Here is a 16,896-nt window from a genome sequence, read left to right on the forward strand (position 1 = left end):
TGTGGCCATAAAACATTATGTAAAAAGAGGCTTAATGAACCAAAAGTGATCAAAACAAAGTGAAGTGAATCAATAAGGCAAAAAGGTAAGAAAGTTGCAAGCTACAAAAGATAATTCATGGCCTACAGTCTTCCATCTACACTTCTTGAACTCTTTCTGAGTATCCCGAACCCATTTGCCCCAAAATAAGTATGTAACCCAGCCTAATGGACGTAAATGGAAGTTCATTAGATGGGGGAATCCTGTGGACCCTCATTTTCTTACCCCAGGAGTCTTGTGTTTCATCAACAAATAAAACACTAAATGATTGCATTTTTATCCTCTCTTCTACTCTTCTTGTTCCCTCTCTGAAAGGCAGAGACAGCTCTGCACCATTGGGCAGGAGTAATGAGCTCGGTTGAACGACCAAGTCTCATAAAGAAACACAAAACGCCAACAATTCCCTTTCTTTCAGAGGAGCGAAAGTGCACATGAAGAAAGACAAAATGAAAGAACGAGACATCAAGAGAGCAGCCGTTTGGGAAGCAGATGACAGATTAACTGGTATAAGAGTTGTGTCTGAATAAGAAAGATCTGATGGAAAGATAACAGCGATGGGGATGGACTGAGAGAAACACAGACTGAAATCATGCAAATATTAAAGCAAAACCAGTGAAAGGTCCAGTGATACAGTATGTCCTGTGGAAATGAAACGTGGCACACATATATATATATATGATGAGCGTGCATGCATGTTTTAGAGACATACACGGCTAGATCTGCTTAAGTCCCTGTGAGCAGTCTAATGCGGTGAGGGTAGGTGTAGTCAGGAAATTTGGTTACACATATTTCATGGATTAAAAGTGAGCTACTAGACTCGCACGCCGCTGTAATTCCCTTTAAAGCAGAAGCCGGAATGGAAAAAAGATGGATAAGGACTCGCCCCCCAGCTGCAGACGAGCGCGAATCAGGGTCGTGGTGCGTTTCTCGGCAACGTGTGAAACTCTGCTCACAAGTGAACGAATAAATAAAGCAGGATTTTTGGTATGCACCTGCATAAAAACAGACATCAAGCTTGACACTGACATTCCACTCAACTCTCTCTCTCTCGCCCTCTCTGCTTCTTGTTCACATACACACACAAACCTACATAACAGCAGGCACTTTGAGCGGGCAGGATTATCCAAACGTGCTTTTTCCTGATAAGTGGATTAATGAAACATTTCCATTTGACTTTTTCGCTGAGGCAGAGACCCTCTACAGAGGCGCTACTTAGAAAGTTAGCCAAATCTAGCTTTGGATTATGTCACCGCCAAGTTCAGTTTCAATATGGGGAAGGAAAGGGGAGAAATGCCGCTCTCCACAGATTTACCTCCATTACCCACTGCTAGTCAATGCCACTCTTTCTGTACAATCCTCACAAAAGAGGGAACACGATTTGAAATGGACACCACGCTCCCAAGTTCTTCTGCCTGTCGGTGTGCCCTCCAGAGAACTGCAGCTCTGAAAAGGCAGAGTGACTGTGCTGGGTGACTGTCGTTGTTGTTGCTGCTAAATGAAGGTGTGATTGCACACCTGCTGAGATAAGGGTTCCCACTTTTTTTGACGAATGAATTTACATAACTTCCATTGTTTGTGATCACCGCATAAAGATGGTTGGTTCACTCACAAATGTAAAGTCAATGAAATACTTGAGATTTGAACAGATTAAAAGTGACAATTCTTATTTTTTAACAATTTAAACAATTTTTTTTATTCATGTGCCCTCATAGACTTCAATCAAATATTTATAAATGTACACCCTCTTGTGGCGAACATTCTCTGGCCCTGTCCCAAATGGTGCACCTCATGTGGACTTTCGGTCTCGTGGCCTTAAATTGCGCGTTCTCCCTTAGTCTACAAGTCCGTAGGGTGTCCCATCTGTCATTTTTACACTTTGAAGTGTGCTCATCAGCGCCTCCTTTGCCCCCTTGATGCGGTCTTTAGCGAAGCCCGCACAGCAGCAGGCTTCGCGCACTTTACCAACCCAGAAGTCCTTGCGAAAGGGCAATCAGACAACGGAAGGAAGGAGTTCACACTGACGGGCAACTTCTCTACCTATTTCCGGTGTGATGCTCGAGTCTGTCCCAAAATACGACTCTGGTGCACCCACGTGGACTCGTCTGGACTACATGATGTCATCAAAGTGTGGACTCTGAGGAGGACCACAAGTCCGGAGTGTGCCATTTGGGACAGGGCCTCTGATGACATCAGGGGGAATTCTTTAACTCCGCCCCCTCTAAGTGTCGATCTGGGTTGTGGCTAGAAGGGAAACGGCCACAGCCAAAATCTTGTGAAATCTCACCGGATGATACCGGTTTTCATCCTAATCCTATCCCCAAACCTACCCCTAAACTCAGCTAGAACCAATGTTTTTCATCCAAACCCTCTATGACATCTTGTGAGATTTGGCCATAGCTGTATCCAGTCTAGCCAGAACTGTCAGAACTGTTTCCTTTTCTATATCCAATCGAAGCACAGTGGAAAACAAAAGACACGGCTAATATTTTCCTTGTGTGGTATTCTGTTTTACTTGGAAATACATTACATCACGGAAATCTATCATGACTTCCGATTCACTGGGACTTTAAATGATCAGATACTTTCAGATGTTTATGTAGCTCAAATGGTACACTGTTAAAAGTTGGTTCAACTTAAAAACTTAAGTTACTTGGTTGCCTTAAAATTTTGAGTTGATTCAATTTAAAACCAATATTTTTCCACCACGTTTTTTGGGTTAACTAATATATTAGGGCAATATTTGAAAAGTTTTACTGGATGGATGTGTGGATACAGATCATGGGTGCACGTGCACAACATCCACTTTCTTGTGCAACATTCCACGCACTTGTGCATGGATTATGGTTAAAACAAATGTTTTGTAGAGATGTACTGCCTTTGTACCAACAATTACGGCAACCCATAACTGCACAAATTATGCCGGTCTTTTTGGATTTCATAATGAACATTAACAAGCCAGTCAAAACGCAACACTAGTGTCACCCGCAATACGACTACCATTAGCTTCAGGGGCTCACTGGAAGTCTTACACAAAGGAGCTCAAAGATGGCAGCGCCCACGTTTACGTCAAAAATAAGGTGGATAGACAGACTACATCTTAACACCCAAAGACAGGACACAGTAGCATTTCGAACAAATCCACCAGGAAAAGAAATTGCACCTTGGCAAATACGCTGGAAACAGGGGTCAGAAACTACAAATCCCCGAGATAAGTCTGGAGGCAGCACATTCATTATAAATTACATCTTAAATGCCAGACCAAATTTAAATGAATAGAAAATCTTTCCTTCTGGCCAGATCTTGCAGCTGAGATGTTACACCGTCAGAAAAATTGTCAAAAAATGGTCCCAAGCTGCCACTGGGACAGTCCCCTCAAAAAAGGTGCTAATATGTACCATTTAGGTACATATATTTATACATTTGGTACCAATGTGTACCTCTGATGTACTTCATAAAAGGGGAGACAGCCAGGGACAGTGTGTAGACCTGCACTTTTCCTCCATCATCAACAAGACAATCAGAATAAAATACAGACCCACATCAAAATGTTGTTAATATTTTAAACAGTTGAAACACATAAAATGTCCAACGCTGTTGCTAGGGCAGCAGGGGAGATGCTAAAACGTGCTGCGCCTCAGTCCAAGGCCTCATCTTCACACGTCATTGTGTCCTAGCAACAACAAAAATATCTCGACAACAGCCTCTAAATGCTTGCCTGCATTTCATTCGTAAAACAGAAAAAAAATACTTTCTTGCTTATTCCGTGCCATCCAAAAATCACCTCCAGTAAGAGACTTGTAAGAAATGTTACCTTTGATTTTAAGTGTGCTTAATTTCATACACAATTTCAAAGCACTTCATTGACATTTAATGAGTCAAAAGTGGATCCTTAAGATGATTGCGTGCATGCGCTGGCATCTTCCTAAGCTGTAAAAGTGTGAATAAATCCAAACATTCCCACACTGTTTGCATTAATATGCAAACAGGCATCTTACCGTGCCGGGCGTTGTATAAATCAAGCTAAACTGACGACTCCTGCTGAGTGCGTACGCAGGAAATGCCTCGCATGAATCTGATCTGAGATTAAACGCGTTCCTTTCCGTTTCCCGTCTCTATCGACTAAATATTCAAATGATCTCAGGTCAGTGAACCAGCAAAAGCAGCAGCAATAAAATATCGGTTTCTAGGAGCTGCAGCTGCCTTATGCACATAAGAGCGTAATATAAAAATGCACTAGCAATCCACAACCCACCAAACATTTGAGAAAACACTTGCTTGTGAAGAAATGTGCTGTCGGGGTTAAATCAAATGGCCCTTAGAGGAAACATTTTCCATTACTCTACATAAACACTTAACCGCTTGGACGAGAAACATCTTCAACACACAATTAACCTCGGCCATACAATCTACAGTAGGGCTGCCCATTACACTTTAATGAGTCCCAATATGAGAAGAACAAGTATTGTCAGAACTTTCGGCAGCTCTTTATAACCCGCTGACTCAAATCATGTTGTGGTTCAAGTTCGGGATATTTCTGGTCATTACTAGTCAACAAGTGTCCATGTCCCACTGCCAATTTACTTAATAAACAGTCAAATCTCACAATTGTGTCCTTATACATTTTGGTGTATGTGAACTCTTCATAAGGACCCCCCTAACATTTACATAGGGTCAATTTTGATATCACGTTCACCGTTTGCTCTAATACACATTTATTGTAAACAATATCAATGCTTGTTACAGCAAACACAATCGCACATTGATTTGTAAGATTTTTTCTTTACAATTTCATTTTCCTGCATGTCTCATCTTTGTCTTTAAGTCAAATACTGCACGTGTAGGTCAGTGAATGTGCACCTATTTGCATGCACATTTCCACACGTCAATGGGCCCTGTGCTTTTGCATTCTTTGTGTTTTCAACAGAAAATGTTATTCATGGCTTGCTTGAGAAAAGTTGCTGAGCTCAAGGTCTGTGCGGTCAATGCGTTTAGTGACTCCAAAGAGAGAACTTTGGGAAATAAAACTGACTTTTCAAACACAGTCAGCATAGAAATGATCACATAGGATAAAGAAACACATGTTTATTTTAAGTACAGTCTCTCACCTTTTTCCCAATGAGCTTCTTCCTTAGGAATTCACGTGCCTCAAACATGTAAGGAATGTCGTATAGCGGACGGAAACGTTTATCTTTGTCCTTGTTTTTCTCCTGCAAGAAAAAAAAAAGAGAAGTCAACTTCAGACACGGACAGAAGTCAATATCACACAACAATTCAAAAACAGGCACAACAGTCTCTCGCAGGACTTCTCTTAAAAATTGAGCTTCTGTTTAGTTTCTCATCTTCCACCCCCTCACAATCCCTTTCAATTTCATTCCTCTGCCCCTCTTTTGATTCTTTGAAATCCCTTGTTCTTGGTGTGCTAACCATACCAACAGCACATGGATTTCTGTGTACTGTAAGAAACCACAGTAAAACCTCATTTTCTTTTTTTTCGTTATTTTTCCCAAGACAAATGATTGTATGCTCAATATTTCAGCCTCTCGTGAAGCAGCTGGGGCTGCAAGGACAGTATGAACAAACACACTATGCAACATTTAAATACATTCTACCCAATATCGACAGAGAAATATGATACAATTTTGTGTTCTGGGAACTCTTTCTAGGATTGGTTTGTTTCAGGCAACAATGCTCAGAGACATTAAGTTTAAAGGAAAAACACAAGCAGGAACGTGAGAATTAAAGCCCAGTACAAACAAAGCAGACATTCAGCGGTCATGCAGGTTTTAAGCGCCATCTGACTTGATTATTTCAGCACCGCCCGCTACAGTCAGTTATTGGACACTTTTTGGCTGATTCACAATGTTGAATCAAGTGGCACTCATTTAGGAGTCGGATTATTCTGACTGGCTGTTCAGCATAGCCAACCAGTACACGAAGTCAAGAGGGAACAATTTCTTTCAGCTCTCATTCAAATACGTGAATATTTAAAAAATATATGGCTTAAACGAAATAACAAATATCACAAAACCGTGAAAGTAAAACACACACAAAAATGTTTCTTGGCTGTTGAATGAACACTGTAGGTCAATGAAGTGTTCGTCTAAAACACTAAAACTCTAAACATACCTTAGTTTGGGGGTTCAATCCTACGGAAGAGGATTAGGGCCACTGGTGAAAAAAATATTTGAATTCGGACTTTAATCTCCGACTTTAAAGTCAGAATTGGGAGATCAAAGTCAGAATTGGGAGATCAAAGTCAGAATTGGGAGATCAAAGTCAGAATTGGGAGAATAAAGTCAGAATTGGGAGAATAAAGTCAGAATTGGGAGATTAAAGTCAGAATTGGGAGAATAAAGTCAGAATTGGGAGATCAAAGTCAGAATTGGGAGATTAAAGTCAGAATTGGGAGAATAAAGTCAGAATTGGGAGAATAAAGTCAGAATTGGGAGAATAAAGTCAGAATTGGGAGAATAAAGTCAGAATTGGGAGAATAAAGTCAGAATTGGGAGAATAAAGTCAGAATTGGGAGAATAAAGTCAGAATTGGGAGATTAAAGTCAGAATTGGGAGAATAAAGTCAGAATTGGGAGAATAAAGTCAGAATTGGGAGAATAAAGTCAGAATTGGGAGAATAAAGTCAGAATTGGGAGAATAAAGTCAGAATTGGGAGAATAAAGTCAGAATTGGGAGAATAAAGTCAGAATTCAAATATTTTTTTCACCAGTGGCTCTAATCCTCTTCCGTACATCCAACAATGAATGGATCTGGAAATTATTTCTTTCTATTGAACACGTAGTGATAGTTACAAGTATTAGTGTAAACACATGAATTAAAGATGAACATGAATCTCTTATTTTAATTATTTTATTGAAATACAAGTTTAATTTAAATTTAAATAAAGATTTTTTTTTTAAAAGTTCAAATCTTTCAGTGCTAAATCTTAGATATACATATAGACATTATTAACAGTAAATAAATAACATTAATTACTAGAGCTGTGCAAAAATATCGATACAGCCAACTATCGTGATACATTTTTCCCCGATAGTGTATCGATATTTCACTCTCTACTGTCGATATTTTTGAAAACCCATCAAATCCCTTCTCCGCCGTTGCTGTAGTTGTCACTGTCCAATTGTCTGTCTAATACAGCTGTTCGGCCAATGTAAAATGGCAGAAAATGTAAAAAAAAACACCTGCAGCTTTCAAAGCTGATGTGTGGAAGCACTTTGGCTTTAAAAAAATTTTTTTTTGTTAATTCAGCTCTATTTTTTTACATTTCTGGTAAAAAAAAAAAGAAAAAGCATTGCAATGTATCGCAACATGCAATTTATTGTATTGCATTGTATTGTGTTGTATCGTGATACATATTACTGTAGATAATTGCCATTGTTATAAGCAACATTAGATTTTTTTTAATTAGCTTATTAATATTCACATTGTCATGATTATTTTTCTGCTCATTATCAGATTTCAAAATGTGGGCTTGTTAATGCAAAAAGCATTTAATTTTTAGTTAAAGTCTGGTTAACACCTCCATGCTGCTTCTGCTCATGTTCAGATGAACAGAAAGACAAACAGTACTCAAATAATCCATTTGTGCGGCATGCTGAGCATCAGTGGATGTCACACCGTTTATGGCAAATGGGAAGCAGAGAACAAAAATGGGAAAGAAATTCTTGGTTGGCCAAGATGTGTCATTACATGGAACTTAAATGAGTTTTATTCCATCTAGCGGTAGTCTAGTATTAACAAAAACTACACCACTAGACACTTATTTTACTTTGCCCTTTGATCATGTCTTATCTTGCCTGAGAGCACAGAGTGACTCATAACAGCCACTGGTGACCCCACAATAGAAAAAGGTGCATGATGCCCCGCTTTCGACAGTCATTGCATTTAATGCACTGAAACTCCTCTTCTGATGGAGGAGCTTTCAGGGTGGATAAAAACTGTGCTGGTGAAATATAATACAGAAAACTCTGAAAGGGAGGACAACCCATTTTCTGCCTGCCTAAAAATATCCACGGCAATTCCTTTCCCCAGAGCAAAAAGAAAAAGGGTGGCTGCTATGTAGTCTGCGCAAGAGCGCGTGTTGTGTGGGTATAGGACAAAAATGTCAACGTGTTACACACAACACAAAAACGTAACAAAGCGTGCAGACCCGGAGTGACATTGGGTTTAGTTTGCAGTCTGTGCAATATTTGACCCGTGGGACAAGGTTAACCCACCCGAGTCACCACGCATCAGTGGTAAGACGCTTACTGGAATCATGCAACGACTGACTCAGAGTTTCGAACGTTGAACTAATTCAATATTTCCATTCCTTCATGTTTGCACATTTGCGATGGTGCTAAATAGCTGGTGGAAGACACAAAGCTTTTTGTCGACTGTCAAGATACAAGTCTTGGTCGTTGTATTGAGCAAATCAAGCGTGTTCTGAGAAGACATGGCAGGCTGGTGACTGAACCATGTTGGGGAGAAATTAGGATTACTGTGCTTGGCTGATATGTCGATGTTTGACTGTTACCAGCTCGGAAAATGACAGTTTAGCCGCATGCAAGGAACACAAGAACAGATTCAATCAAGGTTAACTGGGCGGAACAAAACCTATCAAGACCCATGCGCCCGTCATTTTGATACAATAAAGAGAGCAATTGTTGGATGTAATATCAAAAAAAACTACCAAACTGATACCAATATGGCTCTTAAAGCGACAGTTCACCAAAAAAAAAAAAAAAAAATTTCTATATGTCATTTCACAGCTGATGGACATCAGGGTTCACAAATAATTGCTAACCTGACGTCCCGGGGGTATCTGCCCTGTCCGTTGCGCTATTTTAGGGAGGAAAATATATTGAATGACATGAAGTCAAGAAACTTTTTAGGTGAACTATCCCTTTAAGAAAAGCTTTACTTGTTTTCTCCTTGACCATGTGATGTATGCTTTAAAGAGCAGATTTTCAGTGAACAAAGTAGTGCATTTGGCATCTGTTTACAGAGCTTGCCCCAGTCCCACCTCAGCTCCTGAACCTTAATCTGTCTCTCTCCAAAAGATGCAAACAACTCCCACTGTTTCACTTATACAGGGAGAGATTTTGTCTCAAACAAATACAGCCACTCGCGTTTATGGTCTCTCTCTCTCATTATTCAGTCTCATTATCAGCAGGTGATAAATGGCTCACGGGTTGGATGCGACTATGAAGCAGAAAGAAAGTGAAGAGCTCTTGCCAGCATTAGGCCTGAGGGTCCTGAACCGTCACAGGAGCTCCTCCATCAGGAAACAACCAATCACAAGCAACACCCTCACCAGCAAGACCTTATCAGGGGTCCAAAATCATCATGTTAAAAATTATAGCATAAGAACCCAACCCAAAAATTGGGAAATAAGTACTGAAACATCTTATGCATCACACATGTTATTCTATCACAACAACAGACAACCATTACACAAAAAGCTATAGTCTGGATTTAATTATGCTGCTAACTTTTCTTATCTATTAACATGGGATGGCACAAATAACACGCCAATTCCCAAGCTACGATAAATGACTGCTGGATGTCAGAGCGTGACAGAGGTCAAGACCTTCCAGCCTCTCAAAAGAGCGCATAAGTCTCGCACGACAGCCAGAATTATTATGAGCATTATTATGTCGGCATCAGTCAAGGGAATCGCAACGAACAATTTAAACCCATACAGCTTCGTTAGAGGCACCTTAGAAAAATAAGCAGCATTTAATGCTAAAATCATAATGACTTTTACGCCACTTAAAATAAATCAACGGTGACGAACAATGGTGATGCATAGGGAAATAAAACAAGAAATAGAGCGAGGGAAAGAGAGACAAAGAGCGCCAAAGGAAAAACTCTGCTTCATCTGCGGGAGCACAGGAACAATGATAACGGTTTAAAGAGCGTTCTGGGTCTCATATAATGACACAGGCAGCTACATATAATAGAAGACTATGGGGCAAGGCTTTGCAAAATGGATTAAAAGCAGAAATTGAAACTTTTACATTTTTGTAATATATAATTTAGCTTATAATCTTTCTGTACAAAAAAATATGTTATTTATGTTTTTAAGTTGGTTTTCTGGAAAGGAATCGCAACTTTTAATTTTCTGTCTCGGTACATGATGTAACTAGAAGAGTCAAGTTTTAAATAGGAAAAACATCCAAACTCTTTAGTCATTTTTGAGAGCGATGCTAATGGTCTAATCAGATTCAATGGATTATGCTAAGCTATGCTAAAAGTGGTACCACCAGACCTGGACATCGGCTGAATGGATTCCAAAACCGTAAAAAAAGTTAAGCATATTTTCAAAAGGTAACACTTTATTTCGATAGTCCACTCTAGACATTTTACTAAGTATAAGTAACTTTGTAACTACTTATCAACTACCAATCTTTAGAGAATTAGTAGAATGTCTGCTTAATATCTACTAACACTTTTTGGTGATGATATCTCAACAGACATTCAACTGTCTATAAGTATCTTTGCAGGTGCATGTCAACTTATTCCACTAACCCAAACCTCTTCCCTAACCCCAACCCTTACAGTCTACTAATACACTAATGAAAGTTAGTTGACATGTAGTTGCAAAGTTATTTATAGTTAGTAGAATGTCTAAACTGGACTATCAAAATAAAGTGTAACCTTTCAAAAAAAAGCCTTTACGCCCTGTTCGCAGTTGAACTACTGGTTATGCATGGTATAACTTCTACTGGTGAAGTTGCACCATGAAACTGTACTTGGGTTAACCATGTCATTTCTAGCGTCTTTGTTCATGTAAAGACAAAGCCATATGATCAACAGCCAAAATACGCTTTAACATGCTAACATGTTTTATTGTTGTGGTTTTAGTTTCACAACAGTGTGTTTTCCTAAACATTTATTCCAGTAAAATTCCTCATACAGGCAAAAAATATATTTTTATGGTAATCGACCGATGTCACGGGTGTGAACTGCATACATAAAACTGCTTTAAAAATAAATATACGATTTTCAATCTCCTCGGGTCATTGCAGAGTCTGCAAAAGCAAGTTTGCTAGATTACCAATAGTCAGCCAATCCCGAGGCGAAGCAGAGTGCTCTCTAAGAAAAAGCCTGACCAATCATGTGTGAGATGAGCCATGCAACCACACAGTGACCCCAGACAGGGACCACAGGACACACACAAACAAACAAACATGCCTTAAGCAAACAAGCACTGAAAATAAACAAAATGAAAGCTAAAATTTGGCATTAGAAAAATAACATGCTGGCACAAACCACGAAAAGGTGATGGCAAGTGACACAAAAGTGATGGATATACAGGATTTTCTACTGCTATTTCAGTGAGGGTAGAGCAGCTTCTGCTTTAAACCCAGATGTCAACATTTCCCCTGCAGTCCCTCACATTCACACGCATACATAAAGTGGGAGTGGGAATGACTCATTGAGATGCTCTGACATAACTCCACCCCCTCCACATCCTCACGAGGGCTCCGAAAACGGCTGACACCGCCATGCAGCTGGAAATAGCGCACCATGGTGCAAAAATTAGTCTCCATCTGGCCACAGGAGAGAGAGGGGGTGAACAAAGAATTAAATCGGTGTGAAAAAGAAATTTGGCAAGTGAGGCCACATTTCTCCAGAAAGGAAAGATCTATTTATTTTTCATGTGGTTCTGAACAGCTCTTTAAAACAACAGCAGCTCATAGTGACCGCGGTTATCACAGTAGTAATTCAAATGTTAGCTTTGTGTATATTATGCCTTTTGTTTTGAATGAACTGTGCCTTTAACCAATGAGATTAAGCCAGAGGGCACTCTCATGCAGAAACTCAATACGGGCCACAAAAGAAGAACCATTTACACACGCATCTCCAGGAATTGGCTTAAAGGAACAGTATGTAAGAAATTTATATCAATTAATCATAAAATGGCCCTGATATCTCAATAGACATTAACAGGGTTTCCTGCAGCACTTTTCAGTTCGGGCGGCCCACCTAAGCTGGGATACCCTACCACCTTAACAAGGTCGTCCAAAAAAATAAAAATGGCTGCACAAAAGGCCGTCAAGTGCATCTCGAAGAATAGCGTGGACGCGTTCACACTGCGAGCGGGCACGCGCCACATGGCCGAAATGAGAGAAAGACATGGTCCGTCAATGTCTGGAGGATAACTAGCCTGTTGATAAAACATTTAATTCATTAATAATCTAGTATTTGTTAATTTTCTGTCATAGTTTCTTCAAAATTGAGTTTTATTTGAGTGTTTTAAATAAAAATATTTTCATCATGATGTGTTTGCCCCGCCCCTTTGATTGACACGCCGCCGGCCCGCCCACCTGCACAACTCTACCGCCTTAACTAACAAATTTTCTGCGGGAAACCCTGATTAAGAAATCATGTTTTATTTCAAATACTTATATCACTGACAACAGTGGTCCAGCCAGGATATTGTCATTTAAAAAGTGGAGTTGCAGCCCTCAACTGATGTTTATGTTGTCATGTAGTGTATTGGCCACCAGTTGTGTGATTGCAGTACCAGTTTTAGCCACAAGTTTTGTGATTGCAATACCAGTTTTGGCCACAATCCTACATACTGTTCCTTTAAAGTCGTCATTAAAACTAAGTAGCGATTGTCTTATTTTCCCTGTGATGACGTTTTACCGCGTGAAACGGCTTCTAAAATGAAAAAAGGTAGGGCTAGACTTGAAATTTGGTCATATTGCTAATTGCTGTTATCTTTTTCCGGACTCCGCCCACCTGCCATACCATATGACCGGAAGTAAAGAGAGATTGTTTCTAGGAGGAGATTTGCATTTTTGATTAAAGATTATGTGGGCACATGAATTTAAAAAAAATAACGAAGCTGGAAACACACACAAACACACACAAAAATATGTTCAAAATATGTACCCTAGCTGTCACTGGGGCAGGACCCTTTAAAGACATATCATGAAAATCTGATTTATCAGATTCTCTGCAAGCATGTGAAAAAAGGTCATTGAAATTCGGCTCCCTTGTGATGTCAGAAGGGGATAATACCACCCTTTAAATCCGCACTATCCAACCACAGCACTGCCATATAGTGCAGAAATCAACTAATTTGCATTTAAAAGGACACGCATGCTTTTGCTCACGCCTACAAAGTGGCAGTTTTAACATGCTATAATAAATTATCTATATAGTATTTTGAGCTAAAACTTCACATACATACTCTGGGGACACCAAAGATTTATTTGACATCTTAAAAAAGTGAAGTGAAACGTCCCCTTTAAAAAGCTCAATGAAATAGGTTTCATCATGTATACATTTGGTATTAATATGCATCTTTGATGTATTAATAGGAACCCTTTAGGTGCAAAGCTGTACTTTTTGAAAGATGTGGGTACATATTTTGACCATTTTTTTCCTGACAGCACAGCACCACTGTGCAATAATAATAATTATTATTATTATTATAAGGGTAAGAAAGACGACCCAACACTATGCGAAGAGTCAGAGTCATCTGAGGAGAGAGGGAGAGAGACTAGGCAGCAACTGTCAGAGTTCATCTTTCTGTTGGTCAACACATCTGGCTCTGAAGAGAGAAAAAATCCCCCCGGGAGAAAAAGGGAGAGAGAGAGACAGAGCGAGAGAGAGACAGAGAGAGAGAGACAGTACAGAAGCCCACACAAACAGATCCTGAGGCTGGCCTGAGGTCAGGTTTGTCTCTTTGAGTACAAGTGTTTGTACGACACAGCGAGGGGACAACAGTTTCACGCCCTGCATTGAACTAAGGATTTTTTTAAAAAAGCAGAGCACAAGAGGAAGAGAGAGAAGAAACAGTTGGTTAGAAAAAGTAGAAATGTCATGGTGACATCAGTCGCAACACAATAAAAGCGATAAATAAGTAATACGTTGTAAGATTTCATTAGTCCGAAATCCACTTCACCTAAAATACACTCTTATTTGTGGGCACCAACACTACAGAATGGGTTGTAAGCATGTGAAAAGAGCCAGATCGGGAAAATTGCTGCATAAATGCATAACAATATGCAAAAGAAAATGTGTATCAGGCTACGTTGAGTTTGAACCATTTTGTGTGGTTGCATAACAATTGACTGTATGTAGAGTACAGACTAACTGCAAAGCCTCAAACGCCGTTCATTTTGCGAGTGTGTGTTCATGTGCGTGAGAGAGCTCAAAGTGCATGTGCACAAACAGTACGCCATTACCGAGAACTATTATAATGAACACAATCAACAGAGTAACTGGAAAAACATTTGCAGCTGTTTAAAATGTGTTTTACAGCTGCTGCTTGAAAGTCTGCAGTTTAAAATTAATTACAATACCAATTCAAGTTGCTGTGTGCTAAACTACAGAGTACACGCAAGCCAGAATTGATTAGTTTGATGAAAAGATTAACAGCGATCTTGTCGGTTACATAAAACTATGTCAAGTTTAATGTAGCATTATATTAGAAAGAAAAATATAGTTATCCGCCCCTTTTCGATTTTAACGAAGCGGCTCCTGAATGAATATTGGCACATTTGCTGACAGTCATTATAATGGATTAAACATGAACATAATATCATGATCGTAATAAAGTACAGCAGTCTTTCAAAACTGAGGTTTGCAAAGTTCTGGTGGTTTGCGTGGGATTAGCAAAGGGTTCATGATTTTATGAAAAAAAACATCATAAAATATAAATACCTTTTAAAGTATGCATGTAATGTGACCTTTACACAACATTAAAATATATCAGATTACCGAGAACTCACGCAAAATGGACAGATCCATTTTATGTACAAATAAAAATAAATTGCCATGGGTTCGCAAACCTCAATTTGGGGAAATTGCCGTAGTTTATTATGATCAAAATATTATGGTCATGTTATTCAATTTAATGTCGGCAAATGTGTCAATATTATTTAAGAATGAACAGGTAATAATAACAATAACTATGGAAAATACTACCAACAAAAACTTTAAAACAGATGAAAAATATATGGTTTTGAAGTTTAACATGCAAATGTGCTATTAAAATATATGAATATTTACCTAAGTTAAAATAACAAAAATATAAGTTGATATGATTTAATTTTCAGAAAAACAAGTTGTTTGAAGTATGTCAACTTATCACAAGTCAAAACTTAAACTAGGTTGACTGGCATAATTAAGTTGTTTAACTCTTTCATCATCAATTAAGAGAAAACGCTTTAATGACAAGTTTTCCATGGCAATCCGTATTTCCGCTATTATCCACCAGGTGACGCGCTTACCCAACTTATAAAACCCGGAAGCAACCCTTTAGGGCAAACAGTAAAAACTCTGTGTGTTTTGGGGATTGCTTTGAACTAGGGGTGTATCGAGTCGAGTCGATCCAGACCTTTTTTGCTGGATCGAATATCGGAATAACGGGGCCGATCCAAATCCGATACTTTGCATTACTTGTGGTTGTAACTGTCATGCTATAGAAAAGTCAGACTATTATAAAAGCACCATAAACATATTTATACACTATATTCAAAGTCTTCCTAATATATTCAACAGCTTTATGCGAAAAACAATTGCATATATGAAGATATTTAAGGTCACAAAAACTCAATGGTCTGGTGCTCGTGGAGTTAATACACTGGAGTAGCGGTGAATAAAACGCTTCATACACACACCAACACACACAATAACCGTATTTTAATCATCTGAACACCTACATTCTTTTAACTTGTATCTCATTTTACATTTGACATGATATTCTTCTGATTTTGTGTGTATATGTGTGTGTATATATGTATTTATGTGTGTACACACACACGCGCGCGCACACAATTCTAAATGGATCAAGAAAAATACTAGAATTGGATCGGGATCAGTATCGGTCGATACTCAGAATTCAGTTATCGAAATCGGATCGGTAATGAAAAAAGTGGATCGCCCCACCCCTACTTTGAACCAGATCTCTATCTAAAGTACTTAACAAAAATGCATTTATCTTAGCTTTTTGTACAAAATTTGTTTTTTTTATGAAATCTACCCATATTTGAAAGGTGATTAAAAGAGAACAAATGAAATGAATGAATGAATGATGATGAAAGGTTTTATTTATTTATTTATTTTTGAAAGCAGAGGGGCAGTTCTTTCGTTTGTATATTGAACGTTTATATATTAAAAGAAGAACATTTTCTGGAAGGCATTAAACTTTTGTTAAAATCATAAAAAAAATGCTGGCACTGGCTGGCAACTTTTTTTTTAAACGCTGGCGGGGAAAGAGTAAAACAAATGCAGCATTAGTTTTAAAAAATATTTAAACTATAAAATATATTGAAACATTTAATTTATATCTCAGCGGGTACTTCAGGTAAGTTCTGCTGCCAAAAAACTCCTGCACTACAATAACCATGCATAAAATCTACTAGAAACAGATGTAACCTGATCTCCATTAGGCCCCTTGGAACCAAGAAGCCAGGAGATATGGTACTAATGAGGTTTAATCCTTTGGCACACAAGCAGTGTTTGAATTTCTCCCAGTTGACTTTTCCTCAGAAAGAGTGATACATGGGTTAGAGTTCAGATTTATCATGCCAGCATCATTATTGATGAGAACCCACATGCAAGGACAGCCCAACCTCTATGACTTTAACGTGATGCTTCAATACAGGCTCATCTCTGCAGTCTCCTCTCTCCCCCTCACCCTCATCAAAGAGTGCAGCTGAGCAGGAAAAACATACTGCTAGAACATCTGGTGCAGAGATGCACTACAGAACATACAGTATGTAAAGTGAACAGGAGGTGCCGGATTTTCAAAAGGAGGTACCTCCGACACATCAATAATACTGCGATTCCTAAGCTGTTACTCATTATGGAAGATGGATTTTAAACAAAAGCACGG

General features: G+C 38.9%; 1 protein-coding gene across 1 annotated transcript in view; it reads right to left on the bottom strand.

The window, feature by feature from the left end:
* snd1 (staphylococcal nuclease and tudor domain containing 1) overlaps nt 1-16,896 on the bottom strand; it is a 195,323-nt gene that overhangs the window by 157,702 nt on the left and 20,725 nt on the right. Inside the window, exon 11 of the mRNA XM_065268696.2 lies at nt 5,145-5,246. Coding sequence (XP_065124768.1) covers nt 5,145-5,246 — 102 coding nt within the window. The remainder of the gene's footprint in view (nt 1-5,144; nt 5,247-16,896) is intronic.

The sequence above is a fragment of the Paramisgurnus dabryanus genome, chromosome 1, assembly GCF_030506205.2.
Source record: "Paramisgurnus dabryanus chromosome 1, PD_genome_1.1, whole genome shotgun sequence".
NCBI classification, from domain to species: Eukaryota; Metazoa; Chordata; class Actinopteri; order Cypriniformes; family Cobitidae; genus Paramisgurnus; species Paramisgurnus dabryanus.